Below are 24530 nucleotides of genomic sequence, written 5' to 3'. Positions count from 1 at the left end.
CACTGAGTGCACCTTTTAATTTAACATAAAACCAAAAAAAGTGTACAACTATACAACTTTTACTAAATTGAACACTGAACATAAATGTATATCAAATACAGCTAATAAAACTAGAAAACAGTATTTTATATAAATGAGTCAAAAACATAATGATAAATAGCAGTAATTAACTTTCGCTACAAGAAAGATGATGCGGTGACTTCAGGGAATCGTTTATTTGAACCATCCGAATAAACAATACAGTAAAATAAATTGGATTTCCCAGTGCTATGTATTTGTGAATCGGTGAGTGCTTAACCGATTCATTTACATGACTCGTCCGAGCGAAACCGATTCACTTAAATGTTTGGACCCTCCAACTCAACATTAGAGAGTAAGTGTATTTGATTACCTCTCAGCATTGTAGTCGTTCAAAATGCGTTCTTGCGCTAAAAGAAAGCTAGTCACAGTGCAGAGTAGAGAACAAAATGCAGGTGTCTCTAAGCGCGTTTAAGTTGCCGTTCTTTTTAACCTGACATGTCAGAAAATGTGGCACTACTGCGCAAGGTGCTGAAAAAACTGCAATATGTGGGGCAGCAGTCAAATATTTTCCTGCATGTTTACACAGAAAAACAATTGAAAAACAGCGTGGAGGCATGGAAAAACGTGTTCGGTGTGAACTGTCCCTTACACCCTGAAAAAAGTAGCTTGTTACTGTAAAAGCTACACTGTTATAAAAATAGCTGAGCTACTGTAACGCAACTGAAATGTAGTTATGTCGCTTCGCTACTTTTTAGTTAGTTAGGAGAAGTGACCCTTTTAAGCCCACCCAAATCTAAGTTTTACATGATTTCTTATAGGAATGTTAACAGCCTTCTGCTAAAATGAGAATTAAATAAAGATTAATTTCTCATTTAAACACTCATGTTATGTGTTGTGATAAACTGACAAAATAAAGTTACTTTATTTTATTGCAAACGTGAAAAGTCTGGAGTGGGTTTATAAGGAACATGTGTACCATTTAAGCCTACATGTGTTCGTAATAAGCTCATTATGCTTTTAAAAATGTAAATGCATAATGAAATTCTATATTTTTGAATCTTGCAAGCTTTAATCACATTGGTCTCTGCCTATTCATTTTCTCCCTGCAGTGAAAATAGATTCAGTATGTAAAGTTGCCAAGGAATTCAGTTTATTATGTGGTTCAATGGGTTATTTGCTCAGTGGGCTTATTAGGAACAATAGGGGTCAATGGAAAATAAACCTAAATAATTTAAAGTAAAGTCAAGGCAAACACATATTTTTTCATGAATAAAAAACACTATATTTTATAATGTGTAGAGCATGTTTGTTATTGGTGTTTAAACAAATAAAATAATAATTCTGGTTTTAAGCTTTGAGCCAACAGACTTTTCAAAGGCACTGTTCCTTATAAGACACAAAGTTATATTTCTGGATTATAATTACAGACAGAGCACTAAAACTTGAAGCTTCTTAAATATTTTGCAGTTTACATTCATTTATTTTCTATTACTGCATCTATCTTTGTGAGCATCACTCAGGCAGTGTCCTGCAGTGACTCCAGATACTCATGAAATCCATCTTTTCAAATAAAAAAGGATTGCTGTTGAATACAAAGAAAATAAATAATATCAAGTTGAATTTGATTTATTAATCTCTTAAATTGACAATTGTTATAATTTCTCGCCCAAATTGTTCATCTGACTCCAGATAAATGTCTTTTTTGAGGTAATCTCAAACATTAAAGTTTTGAAGGAACTTCCAAAATGGCCACCAATCAGTGGTAGCACTGGTGGTCCCAAATAACTCGAATCACTCAAGAACAAAGCATTTGACTGGCTCCAAATAAAAAGTAAAATGATACCACAAATATGTGCATTTCCTTTGCAACAACAAAGCAGTTTCAAAATAAAGCAGTAAGTGGGCTTATGTGGTACGTGGGCTTAATAGGGTCACTTTCCCTTCTCCCCAACCAACATGTGACGAGGAGGAGGGCGGGGCCGGGCTTTGAGTGCGCATGGCCAGCCCCCAATCGGGCTAATCAGCGAGGAGAGGGATAACGCTGAGCCGGATATGGCAGTTCGGGAGAGAGAGAGCCACACGCAGCTGCCATGTGTGTATTTATTTATGTCTTTTTAAGTTTTCATTAAACATTATTTTGATTCTTCAGCCGGTTCCCGCCTCCTCCTTGACCATTTTACCCTTGTTACAATAATCACACAGGAAGATGGCGTGTTGTTTAAGAGAGTTCCAGTGCCCCAGATTCCCCGCATTATGCCGACTCACCGACAAGCACCATCTCCTATCAGGCTCCAGCATGTTTACCTTCCCCTGTGGTTCGACCGGAAATGTGTTGCGAAAGCAGCATGAGAGACCCGGGTTCAGATCCTGCGTTGAAACCAGGAGAGAATCGCGTTCACATAATCAGTGAGAAGCACTATTTGAAAGTTGCATTTTCCCCCTCCAATGTTACATTTTTACTCTCCTGATGGTTCGGTTTAGGTTTGGGGTTTGGGTTGTGGGTACAGTTTATATGCATTTCTCTTCACTGTTTCACATCCTGTACAGCTGAAAACAACTCGCTTCACAATTCACCTTTGACGCCCCTCTGTGGACATTACACCCGGAATCTAGAGCTCACATGTGCCCATATGTCCAACAACACTTACTGCCATGGCTACTGGGGCAGTGTTTAAAATTTCGGTAAGCACAGACCGATTTTAGCTAAAGAAAAGTCAACCCACTCTTTCCGATTTCACTTCGAGATCACTCTGTCCCAACACTGCTGCACAGACATGTATTAGACCACAATAATCTTGAGCACATTGCTCATTTCAGCAACAGAGATGCATTGGGAGAACCAGTAGGTTTGCTATATGTTTTTGTGAGTGTAAGTATATAATGCTGATGTCACATGCATAATATATCCAAAATACTTGGGAAGTACCATGTTTTTTTGTTGGACATGTATTTGTGATTAACTCTGAATAGCTTAACTTAACTCTGAATTCTTACTCACAAAATTATTATATGTGTCATTCTCAGATGCATTTTGCTATATGAACGATTATTGATGGCATCATAAGTAAACATCTTTGACAAGAAAAGCATCAGGATATGAGTGCTGCCAGATGGTTAATGATCACTTTGTTTTAATTCTTGTAAGGACAGGTGGCATTCACAAACTTGAGACACACCTATGTACCTGCAGAGATGCTGAGCGTCACATTATCTGCATCACAGACAGGATGTTTAAACGTTGCATGCAATCAAATGCACACATACATTTGATTATGGCTCTAAAATTAAGGGGAGACTGGGGATTACTGTAACACATTGTTTAAACATTTAACTTGTGTTGTTTACACTATCCATCTGAAACTTTGATATCATATTACCAAATTGATATTCTACAAATTATCCCAAAATTGGTTAGATTAGTGTCAAAGACAAAAAATGCTGTTCTTTGGTGTGGGTTGTAACACTAATAGTGTTCAAAATAATTGCTATATACTTTTTTTTTTTTTTTCTTGTCCTGTAAATCCTTTTTAACTTCTCAGGAAGATGTTAGGCATTTACAAAACTGATTTTACTTCTATAGCTAATTTTTAACTGGTTAAACTGATGGTGTTGTAACTCACCCCCTGGTCTCCACTACTAACATATTGCTCTAGGTTGCATGTCAGATTAAAAAAAGCTTGATGGAAAATACCTAACAAAGTAATTGTATATAAACATTTATCAATTGTCAGTCCTGACAAATGTAATTCTGCTAATACTTGAATGATAATCCCCACTTGTTATAAGTGACACATTTATGAGAATATTCTGTTTGAAAAATTAAAAGGTACACACTCTGACTAATGCACTTGGAACATTAAGTAATCTGTTATACAGGAAAATGTTTCTACAGTTGTAGAAACATGAAAAGAACATGGTTTATCATTTATTTTTATTTCTTAGGTTTGAGCACTGAAATTTTGAATATGTGTAGCCTAAACATAGAACCTGCAAAATGGTGAATTTTTGTAGCAGTGTTCATAGTAATTACCATTAACTTATTTGTAAATTATTTTAATAAAAAAATAAGAAAATAAGGAATTTGTGTGGCAGTTGTCATAGTAATGGTAATAATGGTAGGTGTAACTGGAAAAGGAAAATGTGTCAACACAAACTTTGAATGATGACTTGTCAAAGCTTTGCCTGGAAGTTTAAAACCATTTGAAGGTTAATTTGTTATAAAGGCATTAAAATGTGAATACTTTGGCAGTTTCAAGAAATATTTAAGGAATGAAGCGATATAGGCCTTTCCAGATGGTTGCTAATATATTCAGAGTGGTTGCTATATTTGTGGATGGGTGGATGGATGGACTGAAAGTGAATGGTGACTGAAGCTAACATTCTGATTTACATCTCTCATTTTGTGTTCCACCGAAGAAAAAGCCATACAGATGTGGAGTAAATAATGACAGATCTGATAAGCTCTTTTCATATATGGGCGAAGTATCCCTTTAATAATCGGCAAACACTATAGTTTAGCACATATTAAAAGATCAGGGAATTTTAACTTTTTTCCCTTAATTTCACACATTTCAATGAATACACACAGTATTTATGGAAAAATCAAAGTAAACATTATTTCAATCATTTCAAAGCATCATTCAGAGAACCCAAGGGAGTTCCGCTTACAAAGGCCAGCACTGGACTTTTGTAACATTGCGTTGACTTTTTGATTGTCATATAAATTACAGGAGGCTGTTAGACCCTCCCTGCAGGGTGGGGAAAGATAGGTGAATGAGAGAATATATAAGGGCAAATGAACAGAAAATCAAGCACTTCTGGAGCTCTACCTGTAGACCTGTTTCTCCTCCCAACATGGAGTGGAGTACATCTGCAGTTTGCGTACTACTACTGGCTCTTATCTGTGACATCCAGGTTAATGCAAAGAGGGGTAAGATTTAACTTCCAGCTAACCACCTCATTTTGAATTTGAAATGACTGTTGAAGAGGGTAACTATATCTCCAGATTTTTTTAAATATATTTTTTATTGTATTTAAATTATATTTTTTTATATTTTATTTTTTATATTCTATTTTTATTATATATATATATATGTTTACAAATATTGTCCGTATCTATATAGCCATTACTTTATGCAGAGGATAAATTCAACAACAATCAGAAATGACTTAAAAAGGAAAGTTCATCTGAAATTGAACATTTGTGATTTACTCACCCTAGTGTTGTTCTAAATCTAAATGACCTTTCTTCCAGTTTAACACAAAAGAAGATGCTTGGCAGAAAGTTAGCCTCAGTCACTATTTACTTTCATTAAATGGGAGCAAGATGCAATGAAATTGGACAGTGACTGAGACTAACATTCTGCTTAACATTTCCTTTCGTGTGTCATGTTAGAAAGAAAAGTCATACGGGTTTGAAACGACATGAGGGTGAGTAAATGATAATGGAATTTTCCTTTTTGGGGTGAATTATTCCTTTGAAGACACTGAATCTAAATTGAATAATTCAATTGTTGTTAAGTGAATTTCGTTATTTTCATTAGGTATCCCCTCAAATGGACCGTTGTTTTACAGTAATGTTTTTTTTGTTGTTGGGGTTGGAAATTGATGCATTGGATGGACAATGAGAACTTTATTATTATTATTATTATTATTTATTAGCAGCAGTAATATTAGTAGTAGTATCAGCATCTATAGCATGTGTAGATTAAACAGGAACTAGCCTTCTGTAAATGAGAGTTGTGCAGGTCAAAGTTTCAGCACAGATAGAACCTGAATCTGATATTATCTGCTTCACTGATGACTTGCTTTAGAGGTTACTAAACAGTTACTGAATAAAAAAGTTAATTTACTTCCCTTTGTGGTGACTCAGGTGTTTAGTTTGATAAAATTGACTGGAATTCATCATGGCTTGCCTTTCTGTTCTGTGCCTATTTTAGTAAGAAGCCTGTAGGTACTTCTTATGCAATGATGCCCCAATGAACTCATAAAGATGGGCATATTACCTGTAAATTCTGTTCAAGTTGGTTTATGAGATTTCACAAATAAAGTTAGTGGTATGTCTTTTAAAGTTTTGTTAGGAAAAAAGTAAAAGTATTAAAGTATTTTAGTTTTCTGTCTTTGTATTCTCTTTTTTTTTCTCCAGCCCGTGCGCTTAACCATGTAAACAACATCTGTAGTTTGTGGGGCAACTTTCACTTCAAGACGTTTGATGGCGACTCTTACCAGTTTCAAGGCATGTGCGATTATAACCTGGTGTCTGACTGCCAAAGCCTCGTTCGCCAGTTCTCGGTTCACGTGAAGAGAACAGAACACACCACTGACCCAAAGATCAGCAGAGTAGCGGTTACCATCAATGACATTTCTGTCGAAATGACTCCAAACCAGGTCATGGTCAACGAACATATGTAAGAGTCTGGTTAAGATTTTGTTCCATTGTAGTTTGATCTGGGATGTTGCAAAACCAATTGTTCAGGACATCCTTCTAGTTGTAAAAATGTGTTCATTTTGTTAAATCTTTTAATATATACTGTATATATATTTTTTATTCAGTGTAACACTACCCATCCATGTTGCTGGGATTCTTGTGGAAGAGAATACAATTTACACCAAACTCTATTCAAAGCTGGGCATCAGCGTCATGTGGAACAGAGAGGATGCAGTCATGGTGAGGTTATAGAGCACAACAGTCTGGTTCCAGAAGTGAAAATACATGATTTTTATCTGTAGGGGAATTGATTATTAACAGTAACCTATAAACCTTAAAGACAGCCTACCGTCAGCTCCACGGTTGTTAATCCATTGTATATGCTGCTACTAAACCCATCAGTCTGAATAATTTAAACTTCTTTTTTTTTTTAAATCGTGTATAATAGAGGAATTTCTGGTGTAGAACTACACTATCCATGATCCTGAAGGGAAATGATCCACTAATCAGAGAATCACAGCAAACAAATCACAGCAAAAGAGCTCTGCAGTGACCGCCCACTTGACGCACTTTGTATGACGCAATCGAGTCGGTCTCCCTACACTCTTAGACTACTTATATATTTGAATATATCTGAATATTTTGCATTATCCCCTAAATATATTGTTTCTATACTTATATTCAAAAACTTGAAATCAGTAAGTTTTACATTTTCCATTGCTTCATGGGATTGTAGTTCATTCCCTCATTAAAGACTTGAAGTACGCAGTCTTTTACATTTGTCTTTTTGTCCGATTTGCAAATAGTTTTTTTGATTGAAATCAATGTTGTGATTCACCTTGGAGTTGGCAGGTTTGGTTCATGGCTTAGATCTCTGTTAAGAAGTACTTTATGAAATCCCTATGGAAGAAATTAATGGAAGAAAAGGCTTTCAGAAACAAGACGGCTAAAAAGTGGGCAGACACTGTTGCACATTATGTGCTCATTATGGGCTCATAGAATATCAATGAAACCTTAAAGATCCCATGGAATGACTCCTCTGATTTTCCTGGTAAACAGGAAGTTGGGGCGAAGCATATTGAAGGGTTAATTCCTTTTATTAAAAACAAACAAACAAACAAAAAAAAAACAGCTAATAGGCTTTAGTCAAGTCACAGCCATGAGCCATGATCTGCTACTTGTTATTACTAGTCAGTTGCAGGTGGTATTAGTGGGATGGATATTCCCATTCTAGAGAGCATTTTATTGGACACAAATGTGAAGAGTGCAAAATGAGCCAACAATATTTTTGGTCTATTTTCCCTGAAGAGAAAGTACGACATTTTTTAAATGCGTATATCTGCTAGAAATGAATCTTGTCAACTTTTAGGAGTACACTGACTATACACATGCAGGGGTTGAGTTAACTGAAAAGTCTCCGTTATTTACAGAATTTTTGAAACATTGATGGATAAGTTCAAATGCATCATTTTGACAGAAAAAAGAAACAAGAAAACCATTTAAACCTAGTGCATCAGCTTTGATTTCACTCACTCTCTTACTCCCACGGTGTGTGTGCCCTGCCCATTTATTGCCTGGAATTAAGATGAGTTTAGGGCGATCCGATCATAAGTGGACAGGCGGCATTGCTATTTACACCTGACCGTATATGCATCTCTTTTGACCACATCTGTTCGGATTTCATGACTGCGTACATAAATCATTACAGTATGTCATTGTGTTACTGCATGATAATAAAACTCAAAAAGTATAATAACAATAAGAAAGCAGCTTGTTGTTTCTGCCAATCATACTTGCATTTAATCTTAGCACAAACATGACATTTAGAGCAGAATTTTCCTTTATTTTAATGGGGAACCTGTTTAAACTGAGCTGATGTGCTTGAGATCAAGGCACACTTAAGTACCCTGAAGTCTGTACATGAGTGTATGCACTTTTTAAATTTTCCTACCACACACTTATTTACTTTTCAAGCCGCAGGTAACAAGCAAAGTTTAAAAATCATGTTTTATCGCAGAGGTTGTTTGACAGGTAGCCTCAGTAGGTTTTTTGAGTTACCTTGGAGTACAATGTGTAAGTACCATGGTATATGAACATGGTAATAATTCGGTACCTTCTTACAGTAATATTGACTCAGTATCCAAATAGCATTTCAAGCAAAATGATAAAAGATTTGTTGAAGATTTGTTGAAAACAACATTGTGATGTTTATTTTAGGTGGAGCTGGATGGCAAATATTCAAATCGTACTTGTGGACTGTGTGGTGATTTCAATGGTATTCCAGTTTATAATGAGTTTATTCAATCAGGTGAGTTGCTTTCACAGCCTGATTTTTTTATTTGCCATTTTACCCATAATTATTCCACAGTTACAGAAAATGCAATCTTGTTCCTCATGTTTTCCTAATTTGAGATAAAGTACCTTGATCGGAGAACTTATAATCTACATCTTATTCAATACAGGACGAAAGGTTGGCCATGTTGAGTTTGGGAATATGCACAGAGTTCCAAATCCAATGCATGTTTGTGAAGACCCTTTTGAAAACGATGATGAGCAAAATGTGCTGGACCAATGCGAAAAATATGTAAGTTACAGAAACCATCCTTCTGGATTTAAAGGTGAATTGTGTCATTTTTACATTCAAATCAAATTGATAATCACTCGCACTAAGTTATAACATCAGTTCAGATTTCCAATATTGTTACCTAATGTGGACTTCTGAGGTTAAAGGTTAAAGATACACCATATCTGTGTTACGGCAGCGGGAAGCTTGTGCAGACATTTTGGAGGATGAAGACTGGTCTTCCTGTACCAAGGTTTTGAGTCCTGAGCCGTATGTAAAGGCCTGTGTGAATGATATGTGTTTGGGTCAAATTGGAGACGTTTCATCACTCTGTGCGACTTTATCTGAATACTCACGCCAGTGCTCTCATGCTGGAGGGACTCCGCCCACTTGGAGAACAGAGCAATTCTGTGGTAAGAAATATACATATATCATATATGTGTTATATATATATATATATATATATATTTTTTTTTTATTAATTATTTTTTGTATTTAATTTTTTTGGTATATACATATATTATATATTAAGCACTTAACCAACCCACACTAATTGTACTTACCACTTAATGTGGTCTCTTTCTTCTGTGCTAGCATCTTTACTACTCCAGCCACTTTGAGAACTTGGCAGTACTATACTGCAGATGTTGTTAAACTTTGTATGACAAATTGCATGCTATGTGTCTCATTTGTAAGTTGCTTAATGACAATATGTTTATGTAAATGTAATCATTTTTATATATATATATATTGTTGTAAAGAGGCTGTGTGACTTGCATTTCTCTATAGCTGTGAAATGCCCCTTCAATATGGTGCATTCTGAAAGTGACTCCCCCTGTATGGACACATGCTCACACAAAGACACAAACACACTGTGCGAGGAACACAACATCGACGGCTGCTTCTGCCCACGAGGTCAGTACCAAATTCATAATATTTTAAATCCTAATCGCATATATGCAGTATTATGTATGCAGCTGATTTTGAACTAAGATATACACAAAGTAATGTGTGGATATTAATGCAGTGTGTGCGTGTATTTGGTTGAAATTATCTGTTATAGGAACTGTGTTTGATGACATCTCAAACATGGGCTGCATCCCAGTGGAACAGTGTCATTGCAAACACGACCGAAACTACAAACCAGGAGAAGTCCTCCTTAAGGATGACGAGGAATGGTAACACTAAACATTTCACACTTTTCGCATCACTGAGAACTCCATTCAGTCTTTAAGCAATTGAATTTTATATAAATGCGATATATATAATTTGTCATATATTCTAGTCTGTTTGTATTTGTATGTAAATCAGCATATGTCAGGAGGGGAACTGGATTTGTATGAGTCTGCCTAGTCCTGGCTTGTGTGCCCTAGAGGAAGGATCTCATTTCACCACCTATGACGGGAAAGAATTCACTTTCCATGGAGACTGCAACTATGTTCTCTCCAAAGTAAGAAAAATTTAATTACTAACTACACTCAGTAATTGCTAAGGCATCTGCATTTGGAAATTGGAAATGTTTTGATTGTATACATGCTTTTATTTGATCATTATGGAGATGTTTTTATGTCTGAATGTGTAGTATGCACTGACAACTTTCACATATGAAGTTCCTAATGGAAAAATAAAGTTTAGCTGCAGCTAAACAGATTGGCTATTTTTTCTATTTTGAAGGATATTTTGAAATTCTAACTAATGAATGCAATCCTCTCCTTAATCCTCTGTTTGTCTTTTTTGTAGGACTGCATAGACTCAAAGTTCATCATATTGGGTCAGATTGTTCCTTGTTTAACTCATGAAACCGACACCTGCTTGAAATCGATAGTGGTGCTGCTTGACAACGACAAGAAAAATGTATATACACACTTCTAGTTCCACAACAGCAGAGCATAATCACAAATTTTATGGAAATAAGAATACCAAGTTATTAGATGTCACCTACATTGTGCAAATCAAACAGTGTGCTTATGAAACGATTTCATGCTAAAATATTCAAAAGACTTCTCGACCCACATATAAAGACTCTGTACCTTTCTTGTTCAGCCTCTGCTCATTAAACCTGACGGCACGGTACAACACAATGCTGAAGTCCCACTTCCTTACAACACTGGTGAGTGAGAGAAGAGCATTTTTCTTTTCTTATGCGCTCAAATGTAATAAATAATTATTTGTGGAGATCTTGACATTTTAGTAAAGGGTTTTGCAAAATGCTCTGATTCTTTTTCTCACAGCTGACTTCACGGTGTTTAGGCCGTCATCATTTTACATCATGCTCCAGACCTCCTTCGGGCTGCAGGTGCAGGTACAGCTGGTGCCCATTATGCAAGTGTACATCACTGTGGATCAAAGCTTCCAGGGCAAGACTTGTGGTGAGAACTCTGCCCTAACCCAGCAAGAAACAATATTTAAAGACAAGCATTTGGGTTGCATTGCAGGATTCAATGAATCCATCCCCCACTGTTAAGTACAGCCTAAACCAGCCAAAGGTGGCCTGGTTTTAGTTGGTTTAGTGCCCGAAATCCCTTTAAAACCATAAAGAAAGACCAGTCTAACAAGCTTGACCATGTTTAAGATGTTTTTTCAAGAGGGTCATGATGGCTTAGTTCATGTGATTTTGCAGGTCTTTGTGGAAATTTTAACAAAGTGCTGTCTGATGACCTGAAGACCCCTCAGGGTCTGGTGGAGGGTACAGCGGGTTCCTTCGCAAATGCCTGGAAGGCCCAATCTAACTGCCCTGACCGTACTGAGAGAATGGATGATCCCTGTTCCTACAGCACTGACAGCGGTGAGAGAGAGTTCATTCTAGGGATGCACCAATATCAAAAGTTTTGGCCGATACCGATTTTAACAAAAACCTGTTGGCCAATACTGATACTGATTTTTTTGCCACTTACCTTTTTTTGTCATCAGATTTTACTTTGGAATTATGCTTTAAAATATACAAAGAGGCATAAAAGCTTTTTTTTAATTTTTATTTTTTATTTTTTTTTTATACTGTTCTAACAATAAATCATTTCAATTACCAAAAAAATTTTTGAACATGGATTGGATCTGTTAAACACATGACAGGCAAACATTTTAAAGAGAGCCACAATGAAAGATAAATACAAAAAATAACTAAATATGGTAACTTCATGACTGATATTATACTTCTAAGAAAATTTTTTTACTTCTATTTTTGCAAGTTTAATAAAACAGAACATTAAAACATAAAAAGAACATTACAAACTTATCATCATACTATGCATATGTCGGGCAATTCCAAGGAATGACAACCACATCATGGAAAAATAAAAAGCTTTATACAAAGAAACAAAACCCCCTTTTAAATTATGTATTATAGTGGTATTACAGATAATGGATAATGCTGTCCTGACCACTAGAGAGCACTGCTTGCTCTTACAGTGCTGACTGAAGCACTGAATGCAGACTATATTTTAAAACGCAGGCTTGTAGGGTTTAATAATCGCATAAGGCCATATTGTGATTTCAATCTTAATTCAATCAATCATGCAGATTTAATGGGTATCATACCGATGTCTCAAACGTCAAAGTCTTCTACATATTGTGGCTATTATTATTTATGGATTGTGCATTTGAACTTTTTACAACATGTGTTACTAATTAACCATAAATTAACCATTGGTTTTTCATATCAACTTTTTAATGCTTATAACCAATATGCAGATGGTTTTAATCTGGTCAATAATTGGCAGATAAATATCGGCAGCTGTTACATCAGTGCATCCCTAGTTCATTCCCAAAGTCAAAGTGGCTGTACACCGAAAGCTGACTATTTACGATATCTAATTTTTGTTTTGTATTGGTTTATACATAATGTATACAAAAGGGTTCAATCATGCACAAAGAATATTATTATTATTATTATTATTTTGCACTTTAGAAATGAGAATAGTACTTTTGCTAAATGTTTTTTTTTTTTTATTTTGTTTTTTATAAAACTATTTTTTATTATTATTCAGTGTTTGAAGGAGGTCTGTATAAAGTCCAAGACCACTTTTGTATCAGTCACAACACACAAACACAAAATTACTTAGTTTCAATCTATATATATTACATTTTATCTATTCCCTTTTGAGTTTATAATCTGAGGCTTTTGCTTGTAACACCATATTTTATGATGTCTTTAGAGCACTTTGCTGAGCATTGGTGTTCCAAGATGAAGGACAAGGAGAGCCCCTTTGCCAAATGTCACTCTACTGTCAACCCAGAAAGCTACTACAAAGTATGGTCTGAAACAAAATCAAATGTAGCATTTTCTTAATGTTTGAATTGTAAGAAGCCTTTTCCAATACAGAAAAAAGCACTTAATTAAAGCTTTAAATGTCCCAAATCCAATGCAGTTTACCCTAACACCTACAATAAGCAATGGACACAACTTGTATAGGTTTCAGAATGTCTGTGCTTTCAGAGATGCAAATACTCCAGCTGTACCTGTGAAAAGAGTGAAGACTGTATGTGTGCGGTATTCTCCTCATACACCCGGGCCTGTGCAGCTAAAGGAATATTTCTCCAAGGCTGGCGGCAAGCAGTGTGCGGTAAGATGGCTGAAAACAGTTGTTAGACATATCATTGACATTTCTAATTACATAATTTCGGTAGGCACATCATCTAATCTAGAAGTCTTTGGTGCTCTACGTATGCTGTTTACGTGATTTACACAAGTAGGAAATGTTCCTAGATCTAACATCCTTTGCTGGTCCTTGAATATTATTATTATTATTAACAAATCATTGGTCTCAAATTTTAGCAGCAGAATCCATTTAAGTGGGGTGTAGGTTCATATCAGATTTGTTTTTCCATTCAGATCTGATTTATGCTTTGGTAAATGCTGTTGAGCTACATGCACTTTTTTTTGTTGTTGTTGTTTGTGGATTTTTCCCCATTTTCCCCCAATTTGGAATGCCCAATTCCCAATGCACTTTTTAAGTCCTCGTGGTGCTGTAGTGATTCGCCACAATCCGGGTGGCGGAGGACGAATCCCAGCTGCCTCCGCGTCTGAGACCGTCAACCCGCGCATCTTATCATGTGGCTTGTTGAGCGCGTTGCCACGGAGACATAGCGCATGTGGAGGCTTCACGCCACCCACCGCGGCATCCACGCTCAACTCACCACGCGCCCCACCGAGAACGAACCACATTATAGAGACCACGAGGAGGTTACCCATGTGACTCTACCCTCCCTAGCAACCGGGCCAATTTGGTTGCTTAGGAGACCAGGCTGGAGTCACTTAGCACGGCTACATGCACTTTTAAAGATGAATTTAAGTATATCCAAGTATATCCAAGCCCTAATATGGCAAAAAAAAAAAAAAAGAAGAAGAAGAAGAAAAAAAGCACAAGAACATTAAAGAACCATTAAACTGGTCCATATGACTTGTGCACTATATTCCAAGTCTTCTGAAGATAGACACATTTTTTTTATTTTAATTTTGGGGTGAACTATTCCTTTAAAACACATCTCTGAACTGATACCCACAGAGAAGTACACAGAGAACTGCCCGGCATCACAGAACTACTCCTATCAGCTGCAGAGCTGCCAGCATACCTGTCTTTCTCTCAGCTCTGAGCGCCAAGGCTGCAACGTTGACTTTGTACCTGTGGACGGATGTGCATGTCCAGATGGGCTCTACCAGGATGAGAGTGGACTGTGTGTACCTATGGAAAAATGTCCTTGTTACCACAATGGGCAGAAAATCCGTCCCGGCAGGTCTGTTATCCTTAAAGATGAACACTGGTAAGTGGACAATAATGTAAGAGTTCTTGCAGTAGTTATACAAATTTAAAGACCCCATGAAATGGCTTGACTAGTGCAGTTTTGTTTCTTGTGTTGACATATTTCCTATTGAATCAAGAAGTTTAGGCTGGAAATGTCAAAGACCTCATCCTTTTTTTTTTTTTTTTTTTTTTTTGGTTTTTGGCAATAGGCCAATAGGCTTTAGTTACTTTATGTTAAAGCCATGAACCATGATTTGCTACTTGCTATTCGGTTAGAGGTGATATTGGAGGAGGGACATTCTCATTCTAGACAGCATTTGATTAGACACAAATCTGTGTAGCGTAACAAATATATTTTTGGTCTCTCTTCCTGTGAGAGAAAGACATTTGCATTTTAAATGAATATATCTACTACAAAAGTAAAGTAACAAATAGATGACTTCAAAGCACATGGACTAAAAGCCACAAAAGTCCAATTTTGATTTCATTGGGTCTAGAAAAGTGAAGGGCTGTGCATTTTACAAACAATGAAATAAAATCTGCAAATAAAATAAAAGATTATTATCTAATTTCTCTCTCTAGTGTTTGCATGAATGGAAAGTTCCACTGTCGATCCTCGAAAGCCCGTCTTCTAGGTATGAAAAATAACTTGGCTACTGCATACAGTGGGTTAAATGAGTTTGGTGTTGGTGTAAATGGGCTACCATGAGCCATGACCAAGGTTACACAGAATGTTATTCTGTTATTCGGTCAGATGTGATGTTTATGCAATAAACCTTATTGCCGAACCAAAGTTTTAAATCCAATGAACAAAAGAGCTATTCTGTTTATAGTCCTAAAACCCAAATTTTTAGCCATGGAACCCTTTTGGGAATTTCCAATGGGTTTTCAGAATGGCAGTATTTGATTTATGAGTAAAATAAGGTCTGTTGTTAGCATTTTTTGAAGAGACTTTACCATTTTTATTTTTCTACACCATAAATTAAAGGTCATACCTCAAATGTGAATTTTGAATCCTCTGTGTGTTTTAAAAATGTTAAGTTGCCAATTAGTTGCTACATATATACTGCAACATTCATCAAGCATGTAAACTTGACGACTGACATATAATTAAAGGGATAGTTCATCCGAAAATGAAAATTCTCTCATTTACACACCCTCATGCCATCCCAGATGTGTATGATTTTCTTTCTTATGCTGAAAACAATTTAAGGTTTTTAGAAGAATATCTCAGCTCTGTAGGTCCATATAATGCAAGTGAATGATGTCCAGAACTTTGAATCTCCAAAAATCACAAAGCCAGTGTAAAAGTAATCCATAGGACTCCAGTGATTAAATCCATATCTTCTGAAGTGTTTTGATAGGTGTAGGTGAGAAACAGATCAATATTTAAGTCCTTTTTTACTATAAATCTCCAACTTTGCCAGTAGGTGGCAATATGCATGAAGAATGCGAATCTCCAAAAAACAAAAGCAGAATGTGAAAGTGGAGATTTATTGTAAAAAAGGACTTAAATATTGACCTGTTTCTCACCCACACCTTTCATATCACTTCAGAAGATATAGATTTAACCACTGGAGTTGTATTGATTACTTTTATGCTGACTTAATGTGATTTTTGGAGATTCAGAGATCTGGCCATCATTCACTCAATGCAAGTGAATGATGGCCAGATCTTTGAATCTCCAAATATCACATTAAGTCAGCATAAAATAATTTGGAGATTCAAAGGTCTGGCTGCCATTAACTTGCATTGTATGGACCTGCAGAGCTGAGATATTCTTCCAAAAAACTTAATTTGTGTTCTGCAGAAAGCAAAGTCATACAGTCAGAAGACAGAAAGTCTCTGTGATGGCATGAGGGTGAGTAAATGATGAGAGAATTTTCATTTTTGGGTGAACTATTCCTTTAATGGTACAACAGTCCTTATGTCGGAACTTGTTTTACAAGCACAGAACTCCTTCAAAATTCACATTTGAGGTTCAGTATGACTGTATTTTATATAGTAAAACAAAATGAGAATGTCTCTTCAAGAAATGTTAACAACAGACCTTATTTTACTATATACATAAATCTAAAACCTCAATTCAAACTCAGGGAAAATCCATGGTGAGTCAGCCTCTAAGAGTGGCTACAAATTGATTTCATGACTGAACACTATAGTAATCACCATTAGCTGCAAAATTCATCAAAACCAAATTAAACTCCTGTTTCTAAGTCTCCAAATATGTTTTCTGAAATATAAAAGTTTTCCAGTAAGTGGACACATATTTTGAGTGCTGCATCAGTGTCTGATATTTTTTGCAGAATGTTCCCATCCAAAGGTTTTCTTCAACTGCAGTACAGCAGGCCCAGATGAACATGGACTCGACTGTGCTCGCACTTGTTTGCAACAGGAAGTTGATTGTGTGAGTGTGTCGTTTCCACCCTGTCCTGTATCCCTTGGTCCTGCTGGTGAGAGAATGAGTGTTTTGCTTTTATTTGTTAATAATGCTCTTTCTCGCCCTCTCTCCAGTTCTCACTGGACTGTGAATCTGGGTGCCAGTGTCCTACAGGTCTACTGGACGATGGCAAAGGACACTGTGTTAAATCGCATGAATGCCCATGTCCACACAATGGACAGTTTTATGCAGTAGGGAGTGAAATAATCATGGATTGCAATAAATGGTGTGTAACATCCTAATTCATTGCAAATAATCTCTTCTGTTAAAGTTACATTAATATATAACCACTGAACAACAAGGAAGTTTTTTTTTTTTAATTATTATTACACTGTGGGTTATAATAGTTTTGAATTTTTAATAGTTTTTAATTTCTATTTTATACAAATTTTTTTGTGTTTGTTATTTTTTTACTCTGATTTTTCAAATTATTTTTTTTTTAATTCTAGTTTCAGTTTAGTTTAAGTTTTTATCAATGATAACACTGATGTGGAATCACACATTAGATTTAAGTCTACTTGCCATATTACTCCATGTTAACAGCACTTGCCAACGGGGAACATGGTCATGTACAGACAATAAGTGTCCAGGCATCTGCACTATATATGGTAGTGGACATTATCAAACTTTTGATCAGCAAAGATTCGGCTTCAGGGGAGACTGCAGTTATATAGCCACTCAGGTATGTACTGTAGGTAGAGCTATTCAACATAAAACAACAGCATTTAATTAAAGATACCACTTAATTTAGGAGGTAGCATGTGACATAATGTATGCTTTTGCTGTTGTTGTTTCTAAAGCAAGCTTCTCTTGTTTTGCAGGACAAGTGTGGAAATAAAACGGGTAATTTTCACGTAATCACTGAGAATATGCCTTGTGGAACAACAGGAACCACATGTTCAAAGGCTGTTGGGATCCTTTTGGGGGTAAGGCAGAGGTCTTTACTGAAAATCAATGCACTGAATTTACAGTGAATTTAGCTGAACATACAGTGAAAAATTCAACACTACATGCAACTTTTAGTATTTAAAGATGTTTTAAAGGGTCATGAAACATTAAAACATGTTGTTCAAAATGTTAATATTAAAGGAATATTCCGGGTTCAATACAAGTTAAGGCTAATCAACAACTCATCCTTCCTTTTCTTTAAAATGCAAAAATCTGGGTTACAGTGTGACATTTACAATGGAAGTGAATGGGGCCAATCTGTAAATGTTAAAATACTCACTGTTTCAAAGTATAGTCTTCAGACGTACAAATATGCGTGTTAACATGATTTTAGTGTGACTAAATTGCTAACCTTTTCTGTGTAAAGTTATATCCAATTTTACAACGTAAAACTGTAAACCAACAGTAAATACAAAGATTTAAAAAAATACTGCTCAAATAATACACAAGTTTTAACAGAATAATTAATGCAAGTGCTTTTACAAAATTATAAGCTTAACATTTATGCCTTAAACCATCCAAAAATTGGGTACATTCACTTCCATTGTAAGTGTTTCACTGCAACTTTGATTTTTGCTTTTGTTTTAAGAAAAGGAGGGACGATGTAATCAACATTATGCCACAAATGCTGTCGCATGGTGCTCAACTTGTAAAGAGCCTGAAATATTTATTTAAAGGTGCAGTATGTAAGCTTCAGAAACCCTTGTTATTAATGACACCTGTGGCCGTTAAGTGAACTGCAGCCTGTTGCTCGTGATCGCGCGTGCACACGCTGTATAGGGACGCGAGCGAGCATAATAAAAACAAAGAAACTGAATGTGATTCACTGGCATCATGCTAACAGATGAGGTAGCATAATTAAAATTACACAGTTATGATTGTTTTACTACAAACTTTGAGACTGGATATTATATTTGACTCTCCAGTGCTGGAACAGGGCTAAAACAAAGTGTGGATATAGGTCTGACTATGCGAGACTGTAGTTTGAAGTAATCACTTTTCTTTGCATGATACATTGACTGTATTTATATGATAGCCTATGTCGGCATTAGCTCGCTAGCCAGCTTTATCAATAGCTGTTAGCTAAATTTGGTGGATGATGACAGTAGCTGTTTATAAAAATAGACTGTACTTTATAAATATGTTGACACAATTCAGTATTGATGTGATTCCATCACAACTGTCATTCTGATATATCGATGCGCTATTGTTTTAATAATAATAGAATGTATACATTTTCTGTATAACCAAGTTACATTACACTAATGAATGGGTCTTTTTGCATTATCTTGAACATTGTCTAGCATTCATTTCATGTGTTAATGTAGTTTACCTTGCTGAATAATTACAGATTAACATTGTCAGTTACTGTGAATCAGCATACCTGAATTTTAGTATAAAGAGAAGATCGTTTAAATTATTTTAAAGTTACGAAGCAAGGTATCTTGCAATTCGTCAGCATTAGCAGGCAAGATCAAGTTAGCCAAAATGACACAGATCAATCCTTATGGCACTATATTTCACATGCTTTGCAGTTATGGAAGCTTACCTGTCCAATTCTTCAGGGTCGGTTTTGATCCCCAAAACCGAACGTAGTTCCCTCCAGGAATCAAGTGTCCTGCCGATGTTCACTCTAGTTTACGCTCGACCATAATCACGTTCCCGCTTAGCCAGACGGGATTCAGTAGATAAATGTTTTTTTTTTTTTGGCTTACTCAGAGTTTGTGTAGGAGTCGGTGTTGTGCTGGGAGCCGGACGTTTGCTGGATTCCATCTCTAAGATAACGTTACCTAGTGTTGCAGACTGTCTGTTGACACTGTTAAATAAGCAAGCACTGAGGTAAGGCTCTCGGGAGCGCGCAAAACGTCACATCCTTTGGATTTTCCCGGCAAAAGCGACCCGCTCCCTTCGCATGAAAATCAGTCTACAAGCTTTAATAGGCAACCTAGGAAGTCCGGGAAGGGCTAATTTTTTAAGTTGCGTTACAAGCCGTTCACACATTGGCAAAAAAAAAAAGGCGAATATTTAATTACATTTTTTACATATTGCACCTTTAATGTATGGTTATGTTAATGTAAGTGTTGCACATGAGGAATACAATGACTGACAACACACATCAATTTTTTAAATTTTTTTTTTTTTGTCATTTTTGCGCCCCTAGTATCACAAAGCTTTCAAACAGCCCACCACACACATTTTGTTTTTTCATTTATTGATTATCAATAGTTTTTTCATCTTGCAAAAACATCTATCATACAGTATGTTTTGGGTTTCCCACACACAGAGAACTAAACTGGAACTTTCTGAAGGCACTGTAAGAGCATCTGATACTGGAAGTGGTCCACAGATCAAGTACAAGCAAAGAAACATTGGTATGTACCTTGTCATTGATGCTGTCATCGGACTGACAGTTTTGTGGGACCGTAAAACCACTGTCCGCATCATTCTGCAACCTCAGCACATGGTGAGTTGTTTCCACTGCTGCATATAAACAACCAGTTTTAGCTTCCTTTTTGTGAACAAACATTGAGTACACACTAACACTCCCACTTGTCTGAAGGTGTTGTTGCATTACAAGTGCCCTTACAAATCAGCAGTCAAGTCTCTAGTTATCCTACTTGGAATATAAAAAAAACCTTTTTTGCTTAGTTTACAGTTATTATAACAGAGAAAGCATTTCTGTTGGGAATTCTGAATGCTGCAATTACTTGAGCTAATATGCTTTGTGTTTGCACAGGGAGAAGTTTGTGGCCTTTGTGGAAATTTCAATGGAAATGGAAAAGATGATTTTACTACTCAAGGCAAGTTGCAAACCTCAAATATAATGGAGTTCGTGGACAGCTGGAAAGTGTTAAGCACATGCCCTGATGCAGAACCAGACTCTAATCCCTGCTATGAGACACCCAATCGACACACATGGGCGAAAATACAATGTAGCATCATAAAGGCAGAAACTTTCAAAGACTGCCACAGCATGGTACAGTTGGAAGGCCTTTTGATTCCATAACTGAAGTTAAATCCCTGTATATTGTGGTAAACAAAAGTTTCCCATAATACTTTAAAGAACGCAAATGCATGTTCACACAGGTGGATCCAGACCCTTTCTATGATAACTGTGTGAAAGACTCCTGTGCGTGTGACTCAGGTGGAGATTGTGAGTGCTTCTGCACAGCTGTGGCAGCTTATGCTCAAGCATGCAATGATGAAGGGGTCTGTGTGGTCTGGAGAACACCTGACATCTGCCGTAAGCATGTTCTATTCCAGTGCACAGCTGTCAATCTTCCTGTAATCACTCATGTGATATGGGGAATTCTGTGAATTCATCTTGTTTACTTTGCATGTACAAGTTCATTCTTGTGTCCATCTTTCCCTGTTAGCTGTGTACTGTGACTACTACAATGGTCCAGGTGAATGCACATGGCATTACAGTCCTTGTCATACACCTTGCTACAAAACCTGTCTCAACCCTGAGGGTATCTGCAATAACACTTTACCAAACCTGGAGGGTAAGTTATCATCTAGTACAGACTGGTTTATATTTTCAAATACTAAGTATACTTACAGGATATAGAGACATTTAATGTTTTTGAGCCTATTTTTTTGCATGATTGTCAAGTTTAGGATCATAGTTGCAGTGCCACTTAAAAAGAAAATTTGTAACCTACAAACATCTATTATATATGCAATATTTGTGCAGGATGTTATCCACAATGTCCAGAGGACAAGCCTATATTTGATGAAAAAAATCAGATCTGTGTAGAGGCATGTAATCATACCTGCAATGTTGATGGGGTCGAGTACGAACCTGGAGAGGAGATCCCAACTGACAAGCCCTGTAATATGTGGTATGTATCCCTGACATAGTACTAAATCCATTTAAATGGCTCAAAAGAACTAATATTATTCAAATGACGTAATATATATATATATATATATTAAATAATTCATTCTTTTGACAGCATCTGTGATGAAAATGGCAAAATACATTGTTTTCAAAGACCTGGTAAGCAAAATAAATAAATAAACAGTTTAAAACAATTTAAAAGATTTTTAAAGTTCATGATAAACTAAAGATTATGTTGTTTTGTGTCGTCCAGGGTGCTGTTTCTACAACGGAACAGAATATAATCACAATGAAGTAATTTACAATGTTACAGATGGCATGGGAATGTGCTACTACGCAATTTGCATAAATACCACTGTATTCGAAACACAGGAACCCTGCTCAACCTCAACCCCACCTCCAGGCCCAACTATACCACCTACTTCTACAATATCAACTCAATACACACCTACAGTTCAAACTACATCAACAGCCCCAATAATTACCACAACAAAAGTTGAATCAACAACAGCTGAAGAATTTACTAGTTCGCAAAATCCTTCTCAAACACCCACTAAAATTACAACTTCAGGAACACCTCCTCTATCATCAACTGAATTTACAGAATCACCAACTACCTGGAAACCTGTTACAACAACACCTTTTTTGTCAACCAAATCAACTAAAATTACTGCAACAACAGAAAAACCTATTTCATCTACACCAACAGGAAGTACTCCAACATCTAAATTTACTGAATCAACAACAGTGCTAGAATCTACCACATCAGCACAAACACCCAAACCACCCACCTTTTCCACACCATCGACAACAACAACAGTAATCTCTACAACAACAGGAACACCATCTGGTATTTCAACAACCTTATCAGCCATATCACCATGTGTTATATGTCACTGGTCTGAGTGGTTTAATGTATATAATCCTGCTACTGGAGGAGGGAATGACTTTGAGACATATGAACACATAACAGAAAATGGAAAAGAGATATGTGAAAATCCAGAAGATATTGAATGTGGGGCTGTGGGCCAAACTGATATGAGCTTTGAAGATTTTATCAGTCAAACAAAACAAGTTGTCCAGTGCAACGTTTCATATGGTTTGGTGTGTGAGAAAACAAAACAGGTTTTCCGCCCCTATAAATGTTTTGACTATACAATTCGTGTTCTCTGCTGTTTTCCTTGTTCTACAACATCACCTGGAACAACTTCAGGAACACCTCCTCTATCATCAACTGAATATACAGAATCACCAACTACCTGGAAACCTGCTACAACAACACATTTTGAGTCAACCAAATCGACAACGGGGGTGGAATCAACCACATCAGCACAAACACCCAAACCACCCACTGGTTCCTCACCTTCACCTACACCAATTAAAATTACTGCAACAACAGAAAAACCTATTTCATCTACACCAACAGGAAGTACTCCAACAACTACATTTACTGAATCAACAACAGCAGTGGAATCTACCACATCAGCACAAACACCCGAACCACCCACCTTTTCCACACCTTCAACAACACCAACAGTATTTACTACAACAACAGGAAAACCTATTTCATCTACACCAACAGGAAGTACTCCAACAATTAAATTTACTGAATCAACAACAGCTCTAGAATCTACCACATCAGCACAAACACCCAAACCACCCACCTTTTCCACACCTTTAACAACACCAACAGTAATTACTACAACAACAGAAAAACCTATTTCATCTACACCAACAGGAAGTACTCCAACAACTAAATTTACTGAATCAACAACAGCAGTAGAATCTACCACATCAGCACAAACACCCGAACCACCCACCTTTTCCACACCTTCGACAACACCAACAGTAATTACTACAACAACAGAAAAACCTATTTCATCTACACCAACAGGAAGTACTCCAACAACTAAATTTACTGAATCAACAACAGCAGTAGAATCTACCACATCAGCACAAACACCCGAACCACCCACCTTTTCCACACCTTCGACAACACCAACAGTAATTACTACAACAACAGAAAAACCTATTTCATCTACAACAACAGGAAGTACTCCAACAACTACATTTACTGAATCAACAACAGCGCTAGAATCTACCACATCAGCACAAACACCCAAACTTCCCACCTTTTCCACACCTTTAACAACACCAACTGTAATTACTACAACAACAGAAAAACCTATTTCATCTACACCAACAGGAAGTACTCCAACAACTAAATTTACTGAATCAACAACAGCAGTAGAATCTACCACATCAGCACAAACACCCGAACCACCCACCTTTTCCACACCTTCGACAACACCAACAGTAATTACTACAACAACAGAAAAACCTATTTCATCTACAACAGCAGAAAGTACTCCAACAACTAAATTTACTGAATCAACAACAGCACTAGAATCTACCACATCAGCACAAACACCCAAACCTCCCACCTTTTCCACACCTTTAACAACACCAACAGTAATTACTACAACAACAGAAAAACCTATTTCATCTACACCAACAGGAAGTACTCCAACAACTAAATTTACTGAATC

The 24530-nt window shown here is 36.5% G+C and overlaps 1 protein-coding gene across 1 annotated transcript in view; it reads left to right on the top strand.

The window, feature by feature from the left end:
- Positions 1-4875: 4875 nt before the first annotated feature.
- Positions 4876-24530, top strand: part of LOC127437369 (mucin-2-like) — a 35953-nt gene continuing 16298 nt past the window's right edge. The window contains exons 1-24 of the mRNA XM_051692188.1: positions 4876-4951; positions 6167-6428; positions 6574-6688; positions 8666-8756; positions 8911-9032; positions 9211-9424; positions 9801-9926; positions 10075-10189; positions 10323-10461; positions 10752-10865; positions 11055-11121; positions 11243-11380; positions 11632-11796; positions 13163-13257; positions 13444-13570; positions 14513-14768; positions 17264-17380; positions 17733-17871; positions 18011-18115; positions 20422-20601; positions 20875-21114; positions 21225-21381; positions 21515-21643; positions 21835-21982. Of these exons, the coding sequence (XP_051548148.1) occupies positions 4876-4951; positions 6167-6428; positions 6574-6688; positions 8666-8756; positions 8911-9032; positions 9211-9424; positions 9801-9926; positions 10075-10189; positions 10323-10461; positions 10752-10865; positions 11055-11121; positions 11243-11380; positions 11632-11796; positions 13163-13257; positions 13444-13570; positions 14513-14768; positions 17264-17380; positions 17733-17871; positions 18011-18115; positions 20422-20601; positions 20875-21114; positions 21225-21381; positions 21515-21643; positions 21835-21982 (3437 nt within the window). The remainder of the gene's footprint in view (positions 4952-6166; positions 6429-6573; positions 6689-8665; positions 8757-8910; positions 9033-9210; positions 9425-9800; positions 9927-10074; positions 10190-10322; positions 10462-10751; positions 10866-11054; positions 11122-11242; positions 11381-11631; positions 11797-13162; positions 13258-13443; positions 13571-14512; positions 14769-17263; positions 17381-17732; positions 17872-18010; positions 18116-20421; positions 20602-20874; positions 21115-21224; positions 21382-21514; positions 21644-21834; positions 21983-24530) is intronic.

The sequence above is a fragment of the Myxocyprinus asiaticus genome, chromosome 48, assembly GCF_019703515.2.
Source record: "Myxocyprinus asiaticus isolate MX2 ecotype Aquarium Trade chromosome 48, UBuf_Myxa_2, whole genome shotgun sequence".
Taxonomy (NCBI): Eukaryota; Metazoa; Chordata; class Actinopteri; order Cypriniformes; family Catostomidae; genus Myxocyprinus; species Myxocyprinus asiaticus.
Note: the sequence above shows the minus strand (reverse complement) of the source record. Positions and strands in the feature narration are given on the sequence as shown.